The sequence below is a fragment of the Apus apus genome, chromosome 7 (assembly GCF_020740795.1).
Source record: "Apus apus isolate bApuApu2 chromosome 7, bApuApu2.pri.cur, whole genome shotgun sequence".
In the NCBI taxonomy this organism is placed as follows: domain Eukaryota; kingdom Metazoa; phylum Chordata; class Aves; order Apodiformes; family Apodidae; genus Apus; species Apus apus.
This window is the reverse complement of record NC_067288.1, coordinates 13032189-13050619: the sequence shown is the minus strand read 5'-3', so window position 1 is coordinate 13050619 and position 18431 is coordinate 13032189. Positions and strand designations below refer to the sequence as shown.

General features: G+C 38.4%; 1 protein-coding gene across 2 annotated transcripts in view; it reads right to left on the bottom strand.

The window, feature by feature from the left end:
* Nucleotides 1-18431, bottom strand: part of DPYD (dihydropyrimidine dehydrogenase) — a 335213-nt gene that overhangs the window by 70335 nt on the left and 246447 nt on the right. For both annotated transcript variants that reach the window (XM_051624784.1, XM_051624785.1), the window contains 2 exons: nucleotides 18252-18372; nucleotides 17211-17330 (listed from right to left, as the gene is read on the bottom strand). In XM_051624784.1, the coding sequence (XP_051480744.1) occupies nucleotides 17211-17330; nucleotides 18252-18372 (241 nt within the window). The remainder of the gene's footprint in view (nucleotides 1-17210; nucleotides 17331-18251; nucleotides 18373-18431) is intronic.

Below are 18431 nucleotides of genomic sequence, written 5' to 3'. Positions count from 1 at the left end.
TCTGTCAGCCTCAGAGGCAGCATGACCTCTGTTTGAGCTGGTTTTAACCTCCTTAACAACTACTACTACCAAAAACATGACCCTGGTGTGAGAAAGAGGGACATGTATGCATGTCTACATATTTGTGCCTGTACTTTAGTGCATACATAATTCTAACTATACAAAGACAATTTAGTATATCTAAGGACACACTGGAAGAGTGGCGACTGCCTGCTGAGCAGGGCGCTGAGGCTCCTACAGTGTATTTAAAAATAAAAAAATTATTGAAAAATGCAGTACAACTTTTCAGGTAATTTACAGAATAACCTGAAACATACTTTGCACTATTTAATAACCACTCGTGTAAGAGGTTATTACAGAAAGGGAAGCAGATCTTATGAAAGTATAGCACACTAAAAAAAAACAGACCTACATATCTAGAAAGCTCAGATGAAGTATTTCCTTCTCCTTTACATAATTCAGGATCATTTTAATCCTATTTTGAGGTTTATCTATTTTATTTTGTCTATCTCTCTATTGTATCTCTCCTATCCAGTTGCTACTACCTAGTAATAGACAGTTTTTTGGTATGGATATATTTAAATCTATTCATAGATACATAAAATATATTGCATGAACACAGAAGTTTTGGGAAACAAAGGACTCAATTTCAGCAGAAAACACTGTATTTGCCTGTGCAATAGTGCGTGTGTATCTACACGCACTTCTACAATATTATTATTACATATACATATGATCTGTGAGAGTATATATATACAGGCACACTCAGTAGATATATTTCCAAATTCACTTATACATAAAACAGTGAATGACACGTACCCTGATAAAACCTGTTACTTCAACACTTCAAGTGAAAAGTGTTAAAATAAATGGCTCATCACATACAATGTGTTAAAATAAATGTTTATTTCAACACTGTGTATCATAGCCATTTATTTCAACACTTCCCATTTCTCAAGACTCACACAACCAAGAGTAGGAGAATTGATAGCTATACCTAAGGTAGTTGAGGTGCACAGCCCTACTCATCTGCTTGCCACAGGATGAGTAGGAAGTTACTGGACAGACTCTTCTTCTTCCAGTGATAAATGGAAACTACCTACCTTGACCGCTTATGGGGATCTGCATGTATGTATAAGCTGGTGGGCTGTACCATCATTTAGAAAGAAGAACAGCCATACCAGTCTGTTGAGATATTTGGAAAGCAAGCTGCTGCTTCCATGGTAGGGTTGGGAAAAGAAGCTAAGGATGACGGGTTTTGACAATTTCACTTTCCAGTTTGGCAGTTTGACACAAAGGTTTCTGGGCAGAGAGACTCATGTGAACAAGTGCAAAATGTAGAGCTGTTCATACCGAAGGCTGGAAGGGATGCAGTTTTTGCAGGACCAGTTGTAATCTGGTGATCAAATTATGATTTAGGAGAGAACAGCTGGGTTCCCACTCTATCCTGCTGAAAATAGTTTATTGGAAGGATTCTTCAGATCCCAAGACTTGCCTTATTTATTTTAATAGAGAAACTGAAAGATCTTTGGAGCAGAAACCTTACAAGTTTAGGTGGTCTCTAAAGTATAAATATTGGGAGCTTCACGTTGGTGCCTTTACACTAGTGTCAGCATCTGAATTGCTCCTACAACCCAACCGCAGACCTTACATTATATGCCAGTGCTCAGCTAGCATCAGTTCCTTTCTCTGCCCTCTTTTGGGAGGAAAGCACAAGAAGCGCCCATTCTCTGACAGTTCTTACTGGAGCCGGAGGGCACTATGCCTTCATAGATCAGTCTCTAAGAGACAGAGGCAGGATGAGGATGAAGGAATTCAAATAATGCACAAAAGCTCCACCAACTATGAGTTGCCACTAAGCAGTATTTACTGCTAACTTGCCTGAGATGTGTTCCTACAGCTTTTCTCCTTTGAAAAACTCTCAAAGCATGATTAGGTTGTCTAGGCCCTGGCAAGACAGTGTGGCCTTAGGAGATAAACACTTGGTTGGGGGTTCTCTTTTCTTTTTCTTGTGCTTTTTCTTTCCTGAAATTACAGATCTGTGTGCTGGTGTGGACAGAGCACAAACACACAAATTAATTTAATGAAATGTTAGTAAAGACTTTGCAACCAGCACAGCCTGTCAGAAAACTCTTTTGCACCCCCAGACAATGAAAAATTGAGACCACAGTTTCATGAACACACAAATAAATTCACTGCTTCAAGCCAAGCCACTGCACAGTGCTAGTTGTCTATACTCAAACATCGCTCTTCCTGTAAAGTTACCTTCCCCCCGTGCCACCCTTGAGAAATAAAACACTATAATTATTTTGTAGCAGAATAGTGTACATACGATGAAAGTTCTCAAGAAAAAAATACATGTTTTTATCCTTTCACTTTCTTCAGATGTGATTAGATCCAGAAAGAGCGGGTATCATCACTCCTTTGAAAGCAACTGTAGGTTATAAGATTGGTCCTTAGAAGCTGGCAACATGTAATAGAAGTGCTTTATTCCTAAACATCAATCAGTTTCAAGAACAGCAGTTGCTCACAAAATTGTAATAATGGAAATATTCAGCTAATAACCACTGCAGACATTTAAACACTGTATGACAGACATTCAGTGCTTGTTATACAAGAACACTTTCTGGTAGTTATGGTTTTATAACTAGATACATATATTTCTAAATATTTAGTTCCCTACCTCGTGGTATTTCTGTAATGAAATTTACACGAAAATACGTATTTTTCCATAAAAGAAAAGAATCTCCCCAGACTCAAACAAAGACTTGATACCTTGACTTTAGATGAGACCTTGGCTGCATGTGGATGACAATTCTAAAGAAAGGCTTTTTCTTCTGTTCCTTCTTTTAATAACCTTCACAACCACAGGAAGTTTCATGCCATTTCTTTAGCTGAGAGCTTACAGCAAGCCTAAGAGTTAATGCCTTAATGGAAAGCATAATATTAGCATGTGCATGCTGTGGAAACTATTTGTGGCTTATGGAAGCACAAACCTTATCTGTGAAGGCCTTTACCAGCTCTGGATATACTACAGAAGGTTGGTAATTAAACTGTGGTTATATCAGTCCTGCTTGTGACCAGCCACACAACTCGGTGCTGATTTAAAGATGAAGTTATACACCTGTATCATAAATAAATATATTTTAAAAAATAATATTAATAGGCCTAAATACTCATTTGTTTGATGTATTAAGAGCAACATAAGAGGATGTGAGGGAATTCAGTGCATTGCTCTGTCAGATCATTTTAATTGTTACACAATGAGGGCAGCTTAGAGGGTGAGTAAGGGACTTAATTTATGTACTTACTCATCCCCTCAGCTTCCACTGAAGAAAAACAGTAGCAACGCAATTCCTAAACTGCATACACTGGCATGCAATGATCAAAGTAAAGGGCAATTAACAGAAAGCCAGGGCCCACAAAGCATTACTTGATTTTCAAATACTGATCAAAACAAAACACTCCTGCTGCTTAAGACATACTGGCAACATTTGGCACTTATGCAGTGCCTTCTGGAAGAGGGTATCCAAATACTATACAGAGGTACAATATTTTTATCTCACAGAAGAGAAAGGGTGCCAGGAGAGGCTGGAAATCTGTGTGTGAAGAGAGCAATCCCACCTGAGCAGAAAAGGCAGCAGTCAGCCCTGCTGGTCACAAATCCCTCATCCCATGTCCCAGGATCTCATATTGCCCTTTTCTTTAAAACTGTTGGTAATTTAAAGGATATATTTTTAGAAGTATGCTTTGTAAATCAACCCAAGCAATCTCCTCTTACAAATAAACTACATAGTAATGTCCTGGGCACCTTATTCTGTGCATTTTCATTGATAATTTTTTCTTCCCATTCAAACCACAGACTCAAGCATAGGAATATGGTTCTTAATAGAAGCATAGAGGACTGTTGTTGACTATTGCTATCACCCAGAATGAAATTATATTATTTTTCCTTCCTTTTTTTTCTCCAATCTAAAATAAAATGTACCTGAAAGAACTGATTCAGTCTAGGGTACTATCTTTGTGCAAAACTGGGCTACTTCCTTGTTCTTCTTGGTCATGCAAAATTATTAGGAATTCTAAAGGCTATTTTAAGCAATCAATGTACATAGGGAAATGAAGAGATCCCATTTGCATGAGCTGTCACTGACATAATGCTGTGTATGGAAAGCTCAAAGAGGAAGACTCACAAAAGCACCAGTGTTCCGTGTGAAACTCTAACACATCTGTTCTGCACTGAAAAGCCAGCATTTAAGTCCAAAACGCTAGAGAGACGAGACAAGTACATTTTTGGAATAAAAACAAATGCTGGTAATTTAAGAAAATACTATGAAGCACACAAAGACTGTACAATGTCTTCTGTTGCACAATGCATCTGGTAATCAATTTAGTGTGTATGCCAAATGTACTAGAAGCCCAAATAGGCTTAAGTTCATTATTCAGAAATTCAAAAAGTAAACTTCAAACATTATAAACACGGTGCAGTTACAACTAGAACAAAAGTGGATTTTTCTTTTTACTTACAGAACATAAATAAAAATTAATCTACTAAATTGTATCCCACAATGAATACATACGCAAGCTTCACTTTTGATCCACAGCTTTCACAGGCTCACAGTTTTAGGACGTGTGTTGTACAGTATAAATGTGATTTAAAAATTATTTTACACTCAATGTTTACTTATGTTTTGAAGTCATGATGACTTCATGCTGTCATTTGTTATCCTATACACAATACATTACTGAAGATGTCATCAAACACAGATATACAAGACACTTTGCCTGTATTGTGGTCCTAAATCAAAGGTGAATCCACAGGTAAGGTATTAAAAATACAGTAAAAAACCCTAATTCAAGTGGACAGTATCAACTATAAAGTAAAAATACATGGTGTAGGGTAACAGTTTTCAGACTTAGGTTACAGTGTCAATGCAGAGACTTGAGCTATGTTAACTCACCAAGCTTTATCTTGCTTGCCAGAGCATGCTTGTCAATATTTAGCTCCCAGGAAGCATGTCATGAATCATTACAAAAAACAAGCTTAAATACAAAATAATATAGCAACTACTGTGATCCTTTTTCTAACACTGACATTTAATTGCTGAAATCTGTTTTGAGCTTTTTAAATAAGAAAATGTGAGCCATATACCTACTGTAGCAATAATATGAGAAACAGCATTAAGGGATTGAAATGCTGTTATTAGGGCTTATTAAAATAAGGAAAAACACCAGATGCTTTACATTAACTGATTGGAAGGTATTTTAATGTCAAGCATGCAAATATCACTTTATCCTGTGATATCAGATTAGAAGACAGACTGGGTTAAAATAAGATACATCTATGTTTTCAAAAAAAGTCTAACATGTACCAGAAAAAATGAAAGAAAAAAAAAAGGAATAATTTATTTGACTCATCACCAGAAGTTCATGATGGAATGTAGGCATACACTCTCCTAAGCATTTGACAGAGGTACCTAAATTAGGAATATAGTAACCTCAAATTTCTGATGCAGTCAATGGAGCAAGAAAGAAACCCAACTCTGAGGATGCCCATCTCCTTGCAGTGAGGAAGCAGAAGCCTAAGTCACCTAGTGAAGGGCCTGAAGTTCAGCGGGATAACCCCTAGCAGTGCTTGGTTAGCATGTCTGCTCACAGCTGCCCGTGAGACCCTCAACAGCAAGTGCAGTCACCAGCTGTATCTTTGCAAGTCCTTGGCCTCTCTGGGGACAGTTCAGGGGGCTTTCAGACACAGAAGTGTCCTGGTAGTAATGGCAGACCAGGAAGCCAAAGAAATCACCACTACTGTCTGCTTTCTCTGCTCGACAAACCTTGGCTCAGAGAATCTTACTTAAGAAAAACAGAGAGAAATAGCAAAGGACATTGAAGACAGCCCTGGAAGAAGCTGAAGACTGGAAAAAGATTGTAAGAGTGACAATTTTATTTTATTTTTGAAGACCCTTTTACCACCCCACACTATCTGACTTTAACAGTAAGTGGAGGTGTTCTCAGAGCTGTAAAATAGTGTGCCTGAAAGAAAAATAAAGACATTGGAAAGAAATCTATGTGCTTGCCCCACTGCAGGAGGGAACCTCTTCCTAAAATTCCCCTGAACAAGATGGAGCAAGACTTAGGGTGACTTCCTTTCTTCTGGCAGCATTTACCTTCTCTCTGGGTATCTGCCAAGGACTGATCCTCTAGCGTATTTTTATGAAAAACAGAGATGCAAGCAATCTCTTCATTATTTCAATAAACCAGATTGTACCACATAGCAGGCTTTTTCAAAATATTTCTTATGCAAAATAAGTTGCCACCAGATCCTCTTTAGAGGTCTGAATTCTTCAAATCCTACCTTCATTAAGTTCTGAAGAAGCTGCTCAATTTATAAGAACAAGCAACTGATTCTGAAAATCCTTGTCTGGCAACTGCTCCTGATACACAATATTTATCAGGGCCTACAATGAGAAGATTTCTCTGAGTACTCCCTATTAAAATCTAAGCAGCTCTGAGTGGGCATATATCCAAATTTTGGTGAAAATACTGCCAAAGCTGGTGTATTCAATAGGCAGGCAGCTGACATGGCATTAACAGTGTAAGCACACCAATAACTGACAGGGAATAAGATAAGCTCTAAGTGCAGCCAATGTAGATTGGAGTAATCATACATTCTTTTGAAAACTCAATAAGGCCATGAAACATATAGAAATAGCCAGACCTAACAGTAACATGGTTAACCATGTCTTCAAAGGCATGCTTGCTTGCAAAAGAACCCCACAGCTTTCTTCACATTTTGAGCTGCCTGTAACAGAAGTTCTTCATGGCATTGGCCTTACCTCAGTGCTGATTCAGGTGTGGTACCACACACTTTTATGGAAAGAACTTGTGTCATTAAGAACACTCTGTCTATATATATGTGTCACAGCTGTGCAATGGATTTCTCACTCTGAAACAGTGGGACACTGTACTCAACAGTTCAGACTCGGCTCTCACTTAAGCCAAATAACTGTAGCTTAATCCCTGACTATGTGTGTCTTTTGGGATTTAAACATGACTTAGTAAAGATGGGTTATAGGGTGCATGGTAAATAGGGAAGACATTTGCCACTACCTGACAATGTAGAAACTGCAAATTGATCAAAATTGGAAAACCAAGTTAATACAGCAGGTTTCCTAAAAGATTTTATAGGATACATTTGTATATCCTGTGTGTGAGCAGGATATCTGTATAGCTCATTCTGTACAATGGTGTGCTTGCATGAAAAGGCACATTAAAATGCAGATCCCTTAGCTGACTACTATATATTAGTTGCATTCTATTGAAAGGTTAAAAAAAAAAAAAGTTCTGATGGCTGTGAAACACTTTTATAAATGCTTCAGGCAATAACTCATCAGGGATGATGTGATACTCAATGAAATACAAACCCAGGATCTACCCAGTTAAACAAATCTGCTGTATTTTGTGTTCTGTATTTTATGTGTGACATGGGCATTAGGATTTATCCATCATTCAAGCAGGATAGTAAAAACTACATAATGTTAGTAGGATTTAGGTGAATAAAGACGTGTTCACTGTGGTGAGTTCATAATAATTCAGTCAACCAGTGGTAGAACTTTCAAAGGCTATTCCTACATGGAAGTAGGACAGCAGCAATAACTGTGTAAGTATGTCCTTTTGCTGCTGCTGGACATAAAGCAGTGCCCTGGGTTTAAAGCTGCTCCAAGGATTATTTCTTTTTTTTCCTAAACCCCTGTATGGGATTGTCAAAATATCTTGCAACTGGATTAACTTCAGAAAGCACACTTTAATGTAACTGTGAAACCTCTTCAAGACACTTCCTGACCCATTCCTAAAAAACAATCCAGTGTTTTGTAGGTAAGAAGAATGATGGGAGCCTCAACATCCTCAAGGAGATATCTAAGCCAATGAAGTTACTGAACAGGTGAAAAAGCTAGCATTCAATACAGAACCTGAGGCATATTGTCAGCAGTGGTAGTATCTCCAGACTGACAGCAGAAGACAGTATGCAGTTGGCCTATCCTGCAAGCCAATTTGTTTGTTTTTTTCATAAACGTACAAACATGTTTATTCTTCAGATAAGATGTAAATATGTCCTCCAGCAAATACAGATGCGCTCTACAACCAGTATATGACACCTACTGACTAGAGCACATTGATATACAAAGTTAGATACGGAAAAAAATGAACAAGCTTAAGACACATCAGGTCAGTACTCAGGTGTGTTAACGCTTGCTGATACAATCGTTAATCAGAATTGTTTATAAACTCTGCCAGATTCTTGCTTTTTTAGGTGAATTGCAATTAGAACTTCTGTTTTGTGAGTGACAGGTACAGTTTATAATTTCCACAGAAGACTGTTGCCTCATTGATCACTCTCAAGTGCCACCTGTATCACAAATCCTGCTGTTGATTCAAGTTCAGAATAATGAGTCAGCAGTAAAGACAATTATGGGCCCTGCACAATCAACAGCAGGGAGCGTGTTGAATTCACGTGAATACACTGACTTACATTCACATGAATTTGGACTCTATTTCCTTTGCCAAGTCTTTCCTCTTCCCCCTACTTTGAAGTTCCCTAAACTCTCCAAACCTGTTTTCAAGTTTGCACTCATCACACATATAACACTGCAACAAAGCTTAGCAGACCTCTCAGCCAACTTCAACACTACCCCCTGAAATTATTTTCTTTGTGCTCCAGTACATGACTATACACTTAACCACTTTGAATTACTGCTTCTGTACAAAATGTACTTCTGCATTGCCTGCACTACTGAGAGCAGAAAGCTAGGCCCAACTCTATTTAACCTGAGCTATTGTCAGAGCTTGGTCAGCAAGCCAGACTGATCCTTCTATCCAGTCACTTGGTAGCCACTGGGATCTCACAAGGCACACAGTTCTCACAGTTCAGACACACTTTTGTAGTGAGTAGTAGTAGCCTTTCAATTGTATGAAAGACTGGAGAGTTACACTGCACACCACTGCACTCTCTAGTCCTCATTCAACCTGCACTTGGAAGTCAAAAGACATTTTGTCTTCATAGTGATTATCTTGGGAGAAAGGTGAGCAAGATCAGATTGAGAGAGCTGCTGAGCCTTACTGGAAAACAAACTCAGCAGTAGATTTCACCAGGGCTTTTCTCAATTTTTATGATTTTAATTAATGTCTATTTGAAATTCTTTAGAGTATTTTAATTCCTGTGTTAGATTAAACTGAAAAGTACTTAAATGCCAAGTATTTTTCAATAAATAATTCATAAGATACTTTAAGCAGTTATATTTAAATGACCTTCAATATGAATAGTAGTAAGTTTTTATGAGAGAAATATATCAGTTTTCAACATGATCAATCTCCAAAAAGTATGACACACAACTATTCAGAGATTTTTATATATATTTTTTGTGAGCATTTGATTAAAACTGGAAGAGGTGATATAAGAAATACAGGCCCCTTCTCCTTTAAACCTGACAGATTCAGAAAGACAACTCATGCTGGCAAAGACAACATCAGTGGGTTCAATGTTGCTGATGTCACTGGAAGGAGAAATTTTCGGTTCCTGACTTGCTGACACCTCCTCATCAGCTGATAGCTCGCATTCACCTACCCATTACAGTAACTAAGCTTAAATACAAGACCCTGTTCCACCAGCCTGCTTTAACTTCTCTTTTACTTTCTGTATTGTTTTCCATTTGTTGTTAATCAAACTATCTCTAAAGTTGCTAACTATAAGAACACTCTTTACTTAATCAGGTTAATCCATGCCATTATTATATAAACCCATTTCCCATTTTATCTACCTGCATGCAGATTAAAACCATACCTACTTTCACGCAGGCTTGGGCAAGCCAGGGTCACAGTCATTATCTCTTATTTTTAACATATTATGTCTGAGGACAATTTATGATTTTATCTGAACCACCTTTCTTCTGACAATTGCCTTTGGTAGCCATCAGTAAGACTTGATAGCTTATCTGTTTATTAAAAAAAACCTACTCATCTGGGAAACTATTTCAGCTGGACATATTCTAGATGAAATTCGATATAAACAGTGCATCCAGAGTGTTCAACAACACTAGTTTAGAGATTAATCTAATTACAGGCTATTAAAAGAGGAGAATATAGCTGATAGCATTTCTTAAACCCTGTACAGACAAGCAACAGTTAATGATGGTTTGATGGTTTTCTAAGAGTTTGGAACAAATGCTTGGCTTTTAGTATGAGAGCAATGCTGGACATTTCTGTCTGATGCTTGGGGGATTCATCCAACTAACAGATACATTTGGTGAAGAATCTCATTCTAGTCATGCCCTCCCTTCCTAATTTCCCTTTTCACTGTTTTGTCGTCTTTGCCTGTTCCTCAGGGAACTGAGTGATTGATAGCCTAATCCAATGACTGTATTACAGCTGCCTCAACTTGGACTCTTTTCCTTATCATTAGCAGTTAGCCTATGGTTAAATTCACAGCTCACTGCTTGGTACAGCCCCTGAGATTTAAGGGTCTGGCCTTTAGAAAATATTTAACATAAAATTGAAATCTTGACATACTGAGAATTCAGTTCTCTGCAAGGCTTCTTTAATTAATCCAATGTACTGCACCATTGTTCTATATGAGGCTTTGACATGGTGAACTGTTACTGAAGCTCACAGAGATGTGTAATTCTAAATTAAACACTCACTTACATGTACCTACACTGCATTTGTTTCCCAAGTACATGTGCACGAATGTGAAAATTTAAAGTCAAACTATAGCAATAATAAAACAAATCAATTACGCTTCAAGACTTTTAATTCATTTCGAGCTTGGAATGAGCTTTTTCCAAAGTGAGAGGAGGAGAAAACACAGCTTTGTCCAAATGCTCTGTATAAAGATGCATGCTTCATTCTTTTTCCAGGACTCGTTTAATCTTTTGGTGAATTAAATCAATTAGGATAATTTTAATCAACTACAAATGACACCTGTGCTGAAAGTGTTTTCTTTGTGGGAATGAAATTGGCTAAAAAAACCCCCGAACAACTGGAAAAAATATGCTTAGTTCTCTGACCTTATCTGGAGAATAATACTTATTTTTAAATAGCTAAGGGAAGGACGTAGACCTTGATCTATGCTGTAAACCTTTGCCCTATTTCCAGTCAGTCGATGAGCTGCAAGCTTCTATGAAAATGGCAGCTGAGTCCCAGATGAAAAATTATGCATCTCATAAACTGCTATTCTGCTGAAATGTCAAGCTATGGCAGGGCTGTACCTCAAACTCAGCACTTGGCATTTTCCTTCTGTCTGCTTTGTTGCCGTGAAGCAAACATGAACAGTGAGGATTTGTGTAGGGCAGGTAGCAGGCGAGCTCCCTGTCAAAAATCTATTATTAGGGCTCTGATCTCTCCTGCACAGACCAGTGATGGCAGAACACTAAGAGAAATCAGACTGCTGCAAGGACACCAAGGAAAACAGAGGACTCTTTGTGAATCCTGACAAAATATATGCAAATAAGGGCTTTTAATGGTTGAGCTACATTTAAAAAAAATAATAAAACAAAATTAAAATTCTACTAAGGCACATATTGGGTTTTTACTCCTATCCACACTGTTCAATGAATATATGTGAATGTAAATAGTCTTTAACTCTCTGTAAATATTTATACTAAACAGAAGTGCCTATGCATACATACATTTTGTTTTGTTCCCAGTGATGGGCAGCTTTTCACTCATTTCTGTTGACCAAAAGTCACACAGAATGGTCACTGAGAGAAATGTGATTAGGACATGAATGCTCTTGGGGTTTTTTTCACTTTTCTTTTAATGATGTGTCATAAAATTAAAAGGCAGCCTTTACTGCTGTAACTTCAACTTTTCTCTTTCAATGTAATTCATACATTTTAGATTAGAATATATGCCCCTATTAATAATGTCAATTATTCGTATAATGTATACATTTTAATTTAATGAAATAGGACTTGCAAAGCTTTCCCTTAAAAGTGACAATTGCAGTCTGCCTGGATTTTTTTTTTTTTTTTTTTTTTTTGTAAAAAGAGACAGCTTCCCTAAGTTTCTTCAAAAGTAATTAAAATTAACTGACTCTGCTGGATTCCAACAATTACACATTCCCACATTTAATGACTGAAGATGCTCTCTAAGTATATTTCTTCTGACATCCCTTATGGTCAGTTACAAAGTTATAACACATAACTTTCTGAATCTTTCTTGTCCTGGAAAACATACAAACATATGTACTCAAACATGCTGTACAATATATTAATGCAAATAATGCCAAAACCACTACAGAAAGTGATGACTGGACAAAGCAATAACACCACATAGACATGAGGTTTTTTAACTACTACTGTAAAATACTGCAATATTTTTGCAACAAGGCATTAAAAGGATACATAGTGAGTGCACCGTAGAAAGATTTGCTTTTAAGCTAAGTTTTTTGCTAAGTCCAGTGTACAGCTTTATAAATTTATCCCCTAAGGATATGGCTTCCAGACAAAAACAAAGACACAAACAGATTGCAAAGAACAAAAAACATGGAAATTCAAACAGAAGCTCTGCTGTATTTTGCCTGCAATCGACATCCTATTGTGTTGCAATGTGATATGTTTTATAAAACACATCTGGAATATGGAAGCACAGTATGAAAGCTCATGAAATTTTTTTTCTTATTATTATTTACAATATATTTAAAGGAAACAAATCTTAGAGAAGTGTGTAGCTGCTGACAGCATATTAACATTTCTCTGGGAAATCTGGCATTTTATTCTAGTAACTATAAAATACGCATTTTTAAATAATTTATACTCAAACAGCCTAAAACATCTATTTCAGAGCCAGAGGTCATTGTTCTTTCTGAGGATAAAAAGTCACTTCACTTCTTTTTAAGAAACAAATACTTTGCATTGCCTGTGTAAAGGAAGAACTTGGGGTAAAATCTCATGTACTCTATATTTTCAAACCTGAAATAGGGCTGGATCAATTCTAAATGCTCCTTAATGGAATCAAACTGTGTTGCTAATTGTGCAAGAACATATGATAGTCATACAGTTTGGGAAGCCATAACTTTAATTTCAGTATTTTTCTTTCATCATAAGGGCTTGTTTCCTTAACCATATTTTGGAGGCTTTATTAGGACTTCTCCACTTTTTAAGTAATGGGCAGTTCCTTGAAACGTATTAAAAATGAATGAAGACTGGGATCTTCCAAGCAGAATGTCCTCTCACATTATGGGGCCACAGGAATCTGCAGGGCTACCACAGCCCTTGGGCTCAGCTGAGATTCCATGGTGCTAATTAGAAATAAATTTTCTGAAGAAAACAACAGTAAGTCAAAATTAAAGTGATTTTTATCTTGCAAGTATTTTTTTTGCACCAGGATAGAAGTAGCAGATGAAGAAAAAACAGATATATTTTACAACACTGAATAGTTGGAGGGTAGACTTGGAATCCAGGGGACCAGCTAGGACCCAGGCTCACACCTGGGATTTAAACCTGGCTCTCCAAAGTCAGGCTAATGTGCAGGTCAGCAGGCCATGCTAGTACAAGTGTGTATCCTGTGAGAGCTGTTTCACTTTGTATTAATAATTCAATATTTGCAGGGAAGTGGAGAAGAGAACCTAATCCTTTAGTCTAGTGGTCAAATATTCATCTGGGATACTAGGATCCTTCCCTGTCAAAACCACCCAACAAACAGGAGGGCAGGAAGGAGCAAAGAGTGATGCCTCTTACAGCTTAGCAATTTTCAGCTGATCAAATTAGAGAAAAACAGGAAGGTCACTGCTCGAGCACTGGCTGGGAAGAAAACACTGACTGTGACAAGTCAAAGCTAAATGGGGTTTTTAAAGTAATCTCATGAAGTTTCTCCTTTTCTGAAAGATTTTTTTAAAAATGGTTTTAAAAAACAGAGATGTAAGTCTACCCTCAAAACATCTAATTCTTATTATTTTTACATTTTTTAGACATATCATAGAAAACTACCTGTCATTTAGTGATTTAAAAGGAATTAAAAGGAAATTCCCTTTAACAGTATCTATTTTTTTTCTGGAAAAATTAATGACAACCTTCCTGCATATAGCAGCTTCCATACGAGGCTGATGAGAAGGGAAGAGGAGGCTGAAGGGAAGTCATATTGAAAAACTTGCTGCAGTACATGGAGGAACACATTTTTGAACAGCGGAGGAGAGGGAAGACTGTAAGTCAAAATGTCAGGCTGCTGCTAGGCCAGGCTTTAATATACTTTCATGACCTGCTCTTCAACAGAAACCCTCATCAAGCTCAGTGGAGTGAGTTCACACTCACCTCGAAAAGGCAACCCACACTGTATTAACACATGGACATAGCAGATTTACACAACATGGAAGAACAGCTGTCCTGCAGGAGCAGTACTTCCTTGCCATCTGATCTGGTCCCAGCCACCAGGCCTCAGAGCTCCCCAGTGTGCTGCCAGCCTCCCCAGCAGGTGCTGCTGCCACAAGTGCCATGAAGCACCTTCCTCCCCGCAGGCCATGCTGGCTGGCAGGTGGGAGCCAGGCCTGAGCTTCCAGCAAAGCCATCAGAGACAGAGGCCAGACTGAAGTCTTATTTTAGGGTGCAAAGTTCTGACTTTTGAGCTGTGGTGGCTTACCTCCAGCTTTCTGCTGGCCTCCTCCCCTCACACGCTGTTGCACTCCACTGAGGCACGGGGCTCCTTCAGCTCTCGGGGCAATGAATGGGAACAAAGGGAGCACAGGACAGGGCACGTTTCTCTACGTGACACCAAGGGAGGAATGTGTTCTGGCTCCTGATGGTGGAGACTAAGCAGAGCAGCTTCTGCTTTTCATCCTCTGAAGCAAACACACCCTCTCAGACAGAGCAACCCCTACACTAGCAGATGACGCTACTGGAGGTAGTGAGAATTACCTATTATTTATGTGTAAAGAGAAGAGGGGAAAAGATACACAGGCCCAAACAATCTAAGATACTGTTTAATCCAGCACTCCAGAAATACCACTGTGGGCAATTCCTTACTGGCTGGGTGATGTTGAGGGTCGCCAGCTTTAAGCCCAGGTACGTTTCAGACCTCCCCAACTGACCTTTACACTATGAAGCTACTTTTATGTCAGTATCACAGAGCACTTCCCAAGAAGCCTGTAGGCATGTAAGTGGGGTTTCTGCCATTTCACAGACAGGAGAAATACAGGTCAAGTGTCTGGCTGCAGGCCACGTGGATAAGCCCTGGCGTGGCCAGGAACAGACCTCAGAAGTGTGGCCACCCTGCCCCTTGTGCCAACAAGACAACACATGCTCCCACTTTTTGTCTTACTAGCACGTAAGAATGCTAGCTCTCTTGATTTAAAATTGCTTTCCTGCTTTCTTGAATTTGTATACTGTTACACTCTGATTGCCGAGCAGAAAGTATTGCCATGTGTTGCAGAGCCTATTGACTTTATTGGCTCTGTGGCTTTCTTCTGTGCAATGAGTTGTGGGACTGGGACCTAGTGATTTGTCTGCAACAATATGCTCTTTCAAAATGCAATAAATTGACAGCACTTCCAGTGGTTTTTGTATTTTTTAAATAACCAAATTTGTGTCAGAGATAACGGTGCATCCTAAAATGACATTTTTTAATCTCCTATGATACATGTCAAACTTGAGAAAAAAACCCAACATTTTTATACTTATGCATACATATATAAAAATAAAAGAAATATATAACTTTTCCTCAGATAGCACTTATAAAGAAAGGCTGGTACATCCTCCTCCCTCATAGCTGAGTATCCAGGTGCCATGGCAATTTACACTACATACATGCTTTAAATTTGTGGCATAAGAGACACACTTTTCATAATGCAGTCATTTTATAGATTTTATTAGACAGACTTATGGTAGGAAGGAATATTCAGAAATTGCAACTTAAATGAGAAAATGTGAATGGTGTTACTTAAATAAAATACTACCGCAATAGTTCTTTTATTAATTTTTAATGCACAGTACCCACTGTGACCTCCTTTATTCTTTTCCTGTCAACATGGAAGGCTAGAGAAATTGAAATGGGTGGTAGCTGTTCTCTTCTTGTTCCCCTCTTTCTCCCGTTTTGCATAATATTAAAATTATAACATCTTATTGGGCTGTCACTGTGAAATAATCATTATGCAATAAGCATAACCATTTTTTCTGATTGTTATCTCTTCCCTGCTTTTCAGCATTCTCTAAAAAATTCCAAATTCCTTGTAGCTGTCTAAGGCAATTTTCCACTGAATACACTTGTCTGAATTAAAGTTTGTTTAAAAAGATATCTTTTGCTACATTTCTTATGGTTCTTTAAGGACAACACCAGTCACATATAATAAAGCATTTTTGCCTGTCTGGTCTCCTCTGATTCTGTTTTTGGGGTGAGGTAGGAGGTGGGTCCAATAAAACAGTGTTTGACTCAATCAGGAGGATGCTATTACTTCTGTTATGTATATTTACTGCTTCTTCTATCACCAAGGAGACTAATCTCCATACCAGTAAAGTCATGAAGCTCACAGTATTGTCTTTGCAGGGCCAAGTTCATGTTGTCACAGCAACAGAGCACACAGGGTCAATAGATTAATACATTAGTGTGCACAGGCACTGAACTGGAGTGTAAAAGTTTTGCTGCTGGTTTTAAAATCAAGCTGTGAAGCAGGATTTGGAAATAAAGCCTACACAAGATTTTCTTGTGCATCTCAAGGAACAGGCTACAAAAATACACATATTTTGCCTAATTCAGTCTATCATTCTTACCATAGCAGGAAGAGGAGGAAATAGCTTCAGGGGAAGGGGTGTACTCAGTTGGAAGGAGGGAGGAAGGCTGGAGTTCGCGCTATGAAAGATACACTGCATTTGGATTGTTGATATTTCCCCTTGCGATGCCCTTTCATTAGCCTCTGTCTAACGTGGAGCTTGACAATTGTGACAGAATGAAAAATTTGAGGAAAAGCAAGGGTCATGTGAGAAGAGATTTCCTTCCCTCTTCAGTGACCCTATCACACTATTCTGATGCAGCGCTTTACCATTAAGGAAAGGGCAACCCAAGAGCCTTCACACTTAATCTGTTCCATCTGTCATGACTATTAGAAGCATTGACCAGCAGTGAGCTTTAAGGACTCAGTGCAACTGCAGACATGATATTCTAGCCCACTACAAGGACCTCCTAATGTTTTGAAAACCTCTAAGGAAGTAACATGCATCCAAAAGGGCAACACCTACCTGACATGCCACCATATGTGGTCCTCAGTCCTCTACCAACTGCTGGCCAAGGTGTGCTGTCTGCTTTCAGTCCCATCAGTCCTGACACAGTGTTGGTGGCTGTAACACCATCTGCACCACCTGTGAAAGAAAAGGTCAGTCACTTTTTGTTAAACTGTGTACAAGAACCAGAGAGGAAAAAACACAACAGAAAAACTGTGAAATAACTAGAAATCCAAATAAACAGCTGAAGACAGAAAGCAACAAACTGTAAGCGAACGTGCAGAAAGCTCCTTAAGAACAATCCTGGGCTGATAAATTTAACAGTAGCTTCAAGGCAGGCTGCATCAGTTGCAAGAGCTGCAAGGCAGCATGTGGGAAACACTGGGGCTGACAGGCAGATCTTTGCCCTTCAGCTGTGCGGGACAGAACCTGCTACAGTTGCTTTTCAACACCTAGACGTGCCCCAGCACAGGGGTCAACTCCTCCAAGCTGATGACACCAACTCTACATTGACAGAGCCAGCCCATATTCTCAGTTCTCATTGTTAGGAGCAAGATGAAATGAACAATGCTACAGAAACAATGACTGTAGTTCAGAGTGATGGATTAATACATCTACTTGCAAACTAATTTCCTGCCATCTTGTACTCTAAGGAAAATATATATACATACACACACATGTTCAAATGGTATATCTGTTTTCACAGAAGGCACATAGCATTTCAGTACTAGATGTAGGAATGGTGCAATTTTCAGTGGTATGGTAAATGTACAAATATAACAGAAATAAGAGCACACAAACACACACAAACATGTATGATTTATTGTTAACACTCTAATACTTTTCATACACAGTCTAGTACTTTTCATATATTGCTGAATTTCAGAAGCATGGACAAAATTAGGAAGCCTTTGATCACTGTGCTTGTTCTAAATACATCAAATAAACTATTTTCATATTAGTTTCAGTTGTTATTTGTTATTATTCCAGCAACTCCCCCATCTACCCCCATCCAGCAAATTAGCAAATCTGCACAGCTTGTGCACTGGAGTCAGTTACCTTCCTGCGCAGCCATCGCAATATTCACAATATCAGTAACATTTGGGGTCAGCTTGGCAAAGAAAGGGATCTGAACAGCTTGTCTAACCCAGCGACAGATGTTCCGTACCAGCTCTGGATCCTGTTCAAATAGGTCAGATAAATATAGAACATAATTAAAAGTAATATGAACAAAAAGTA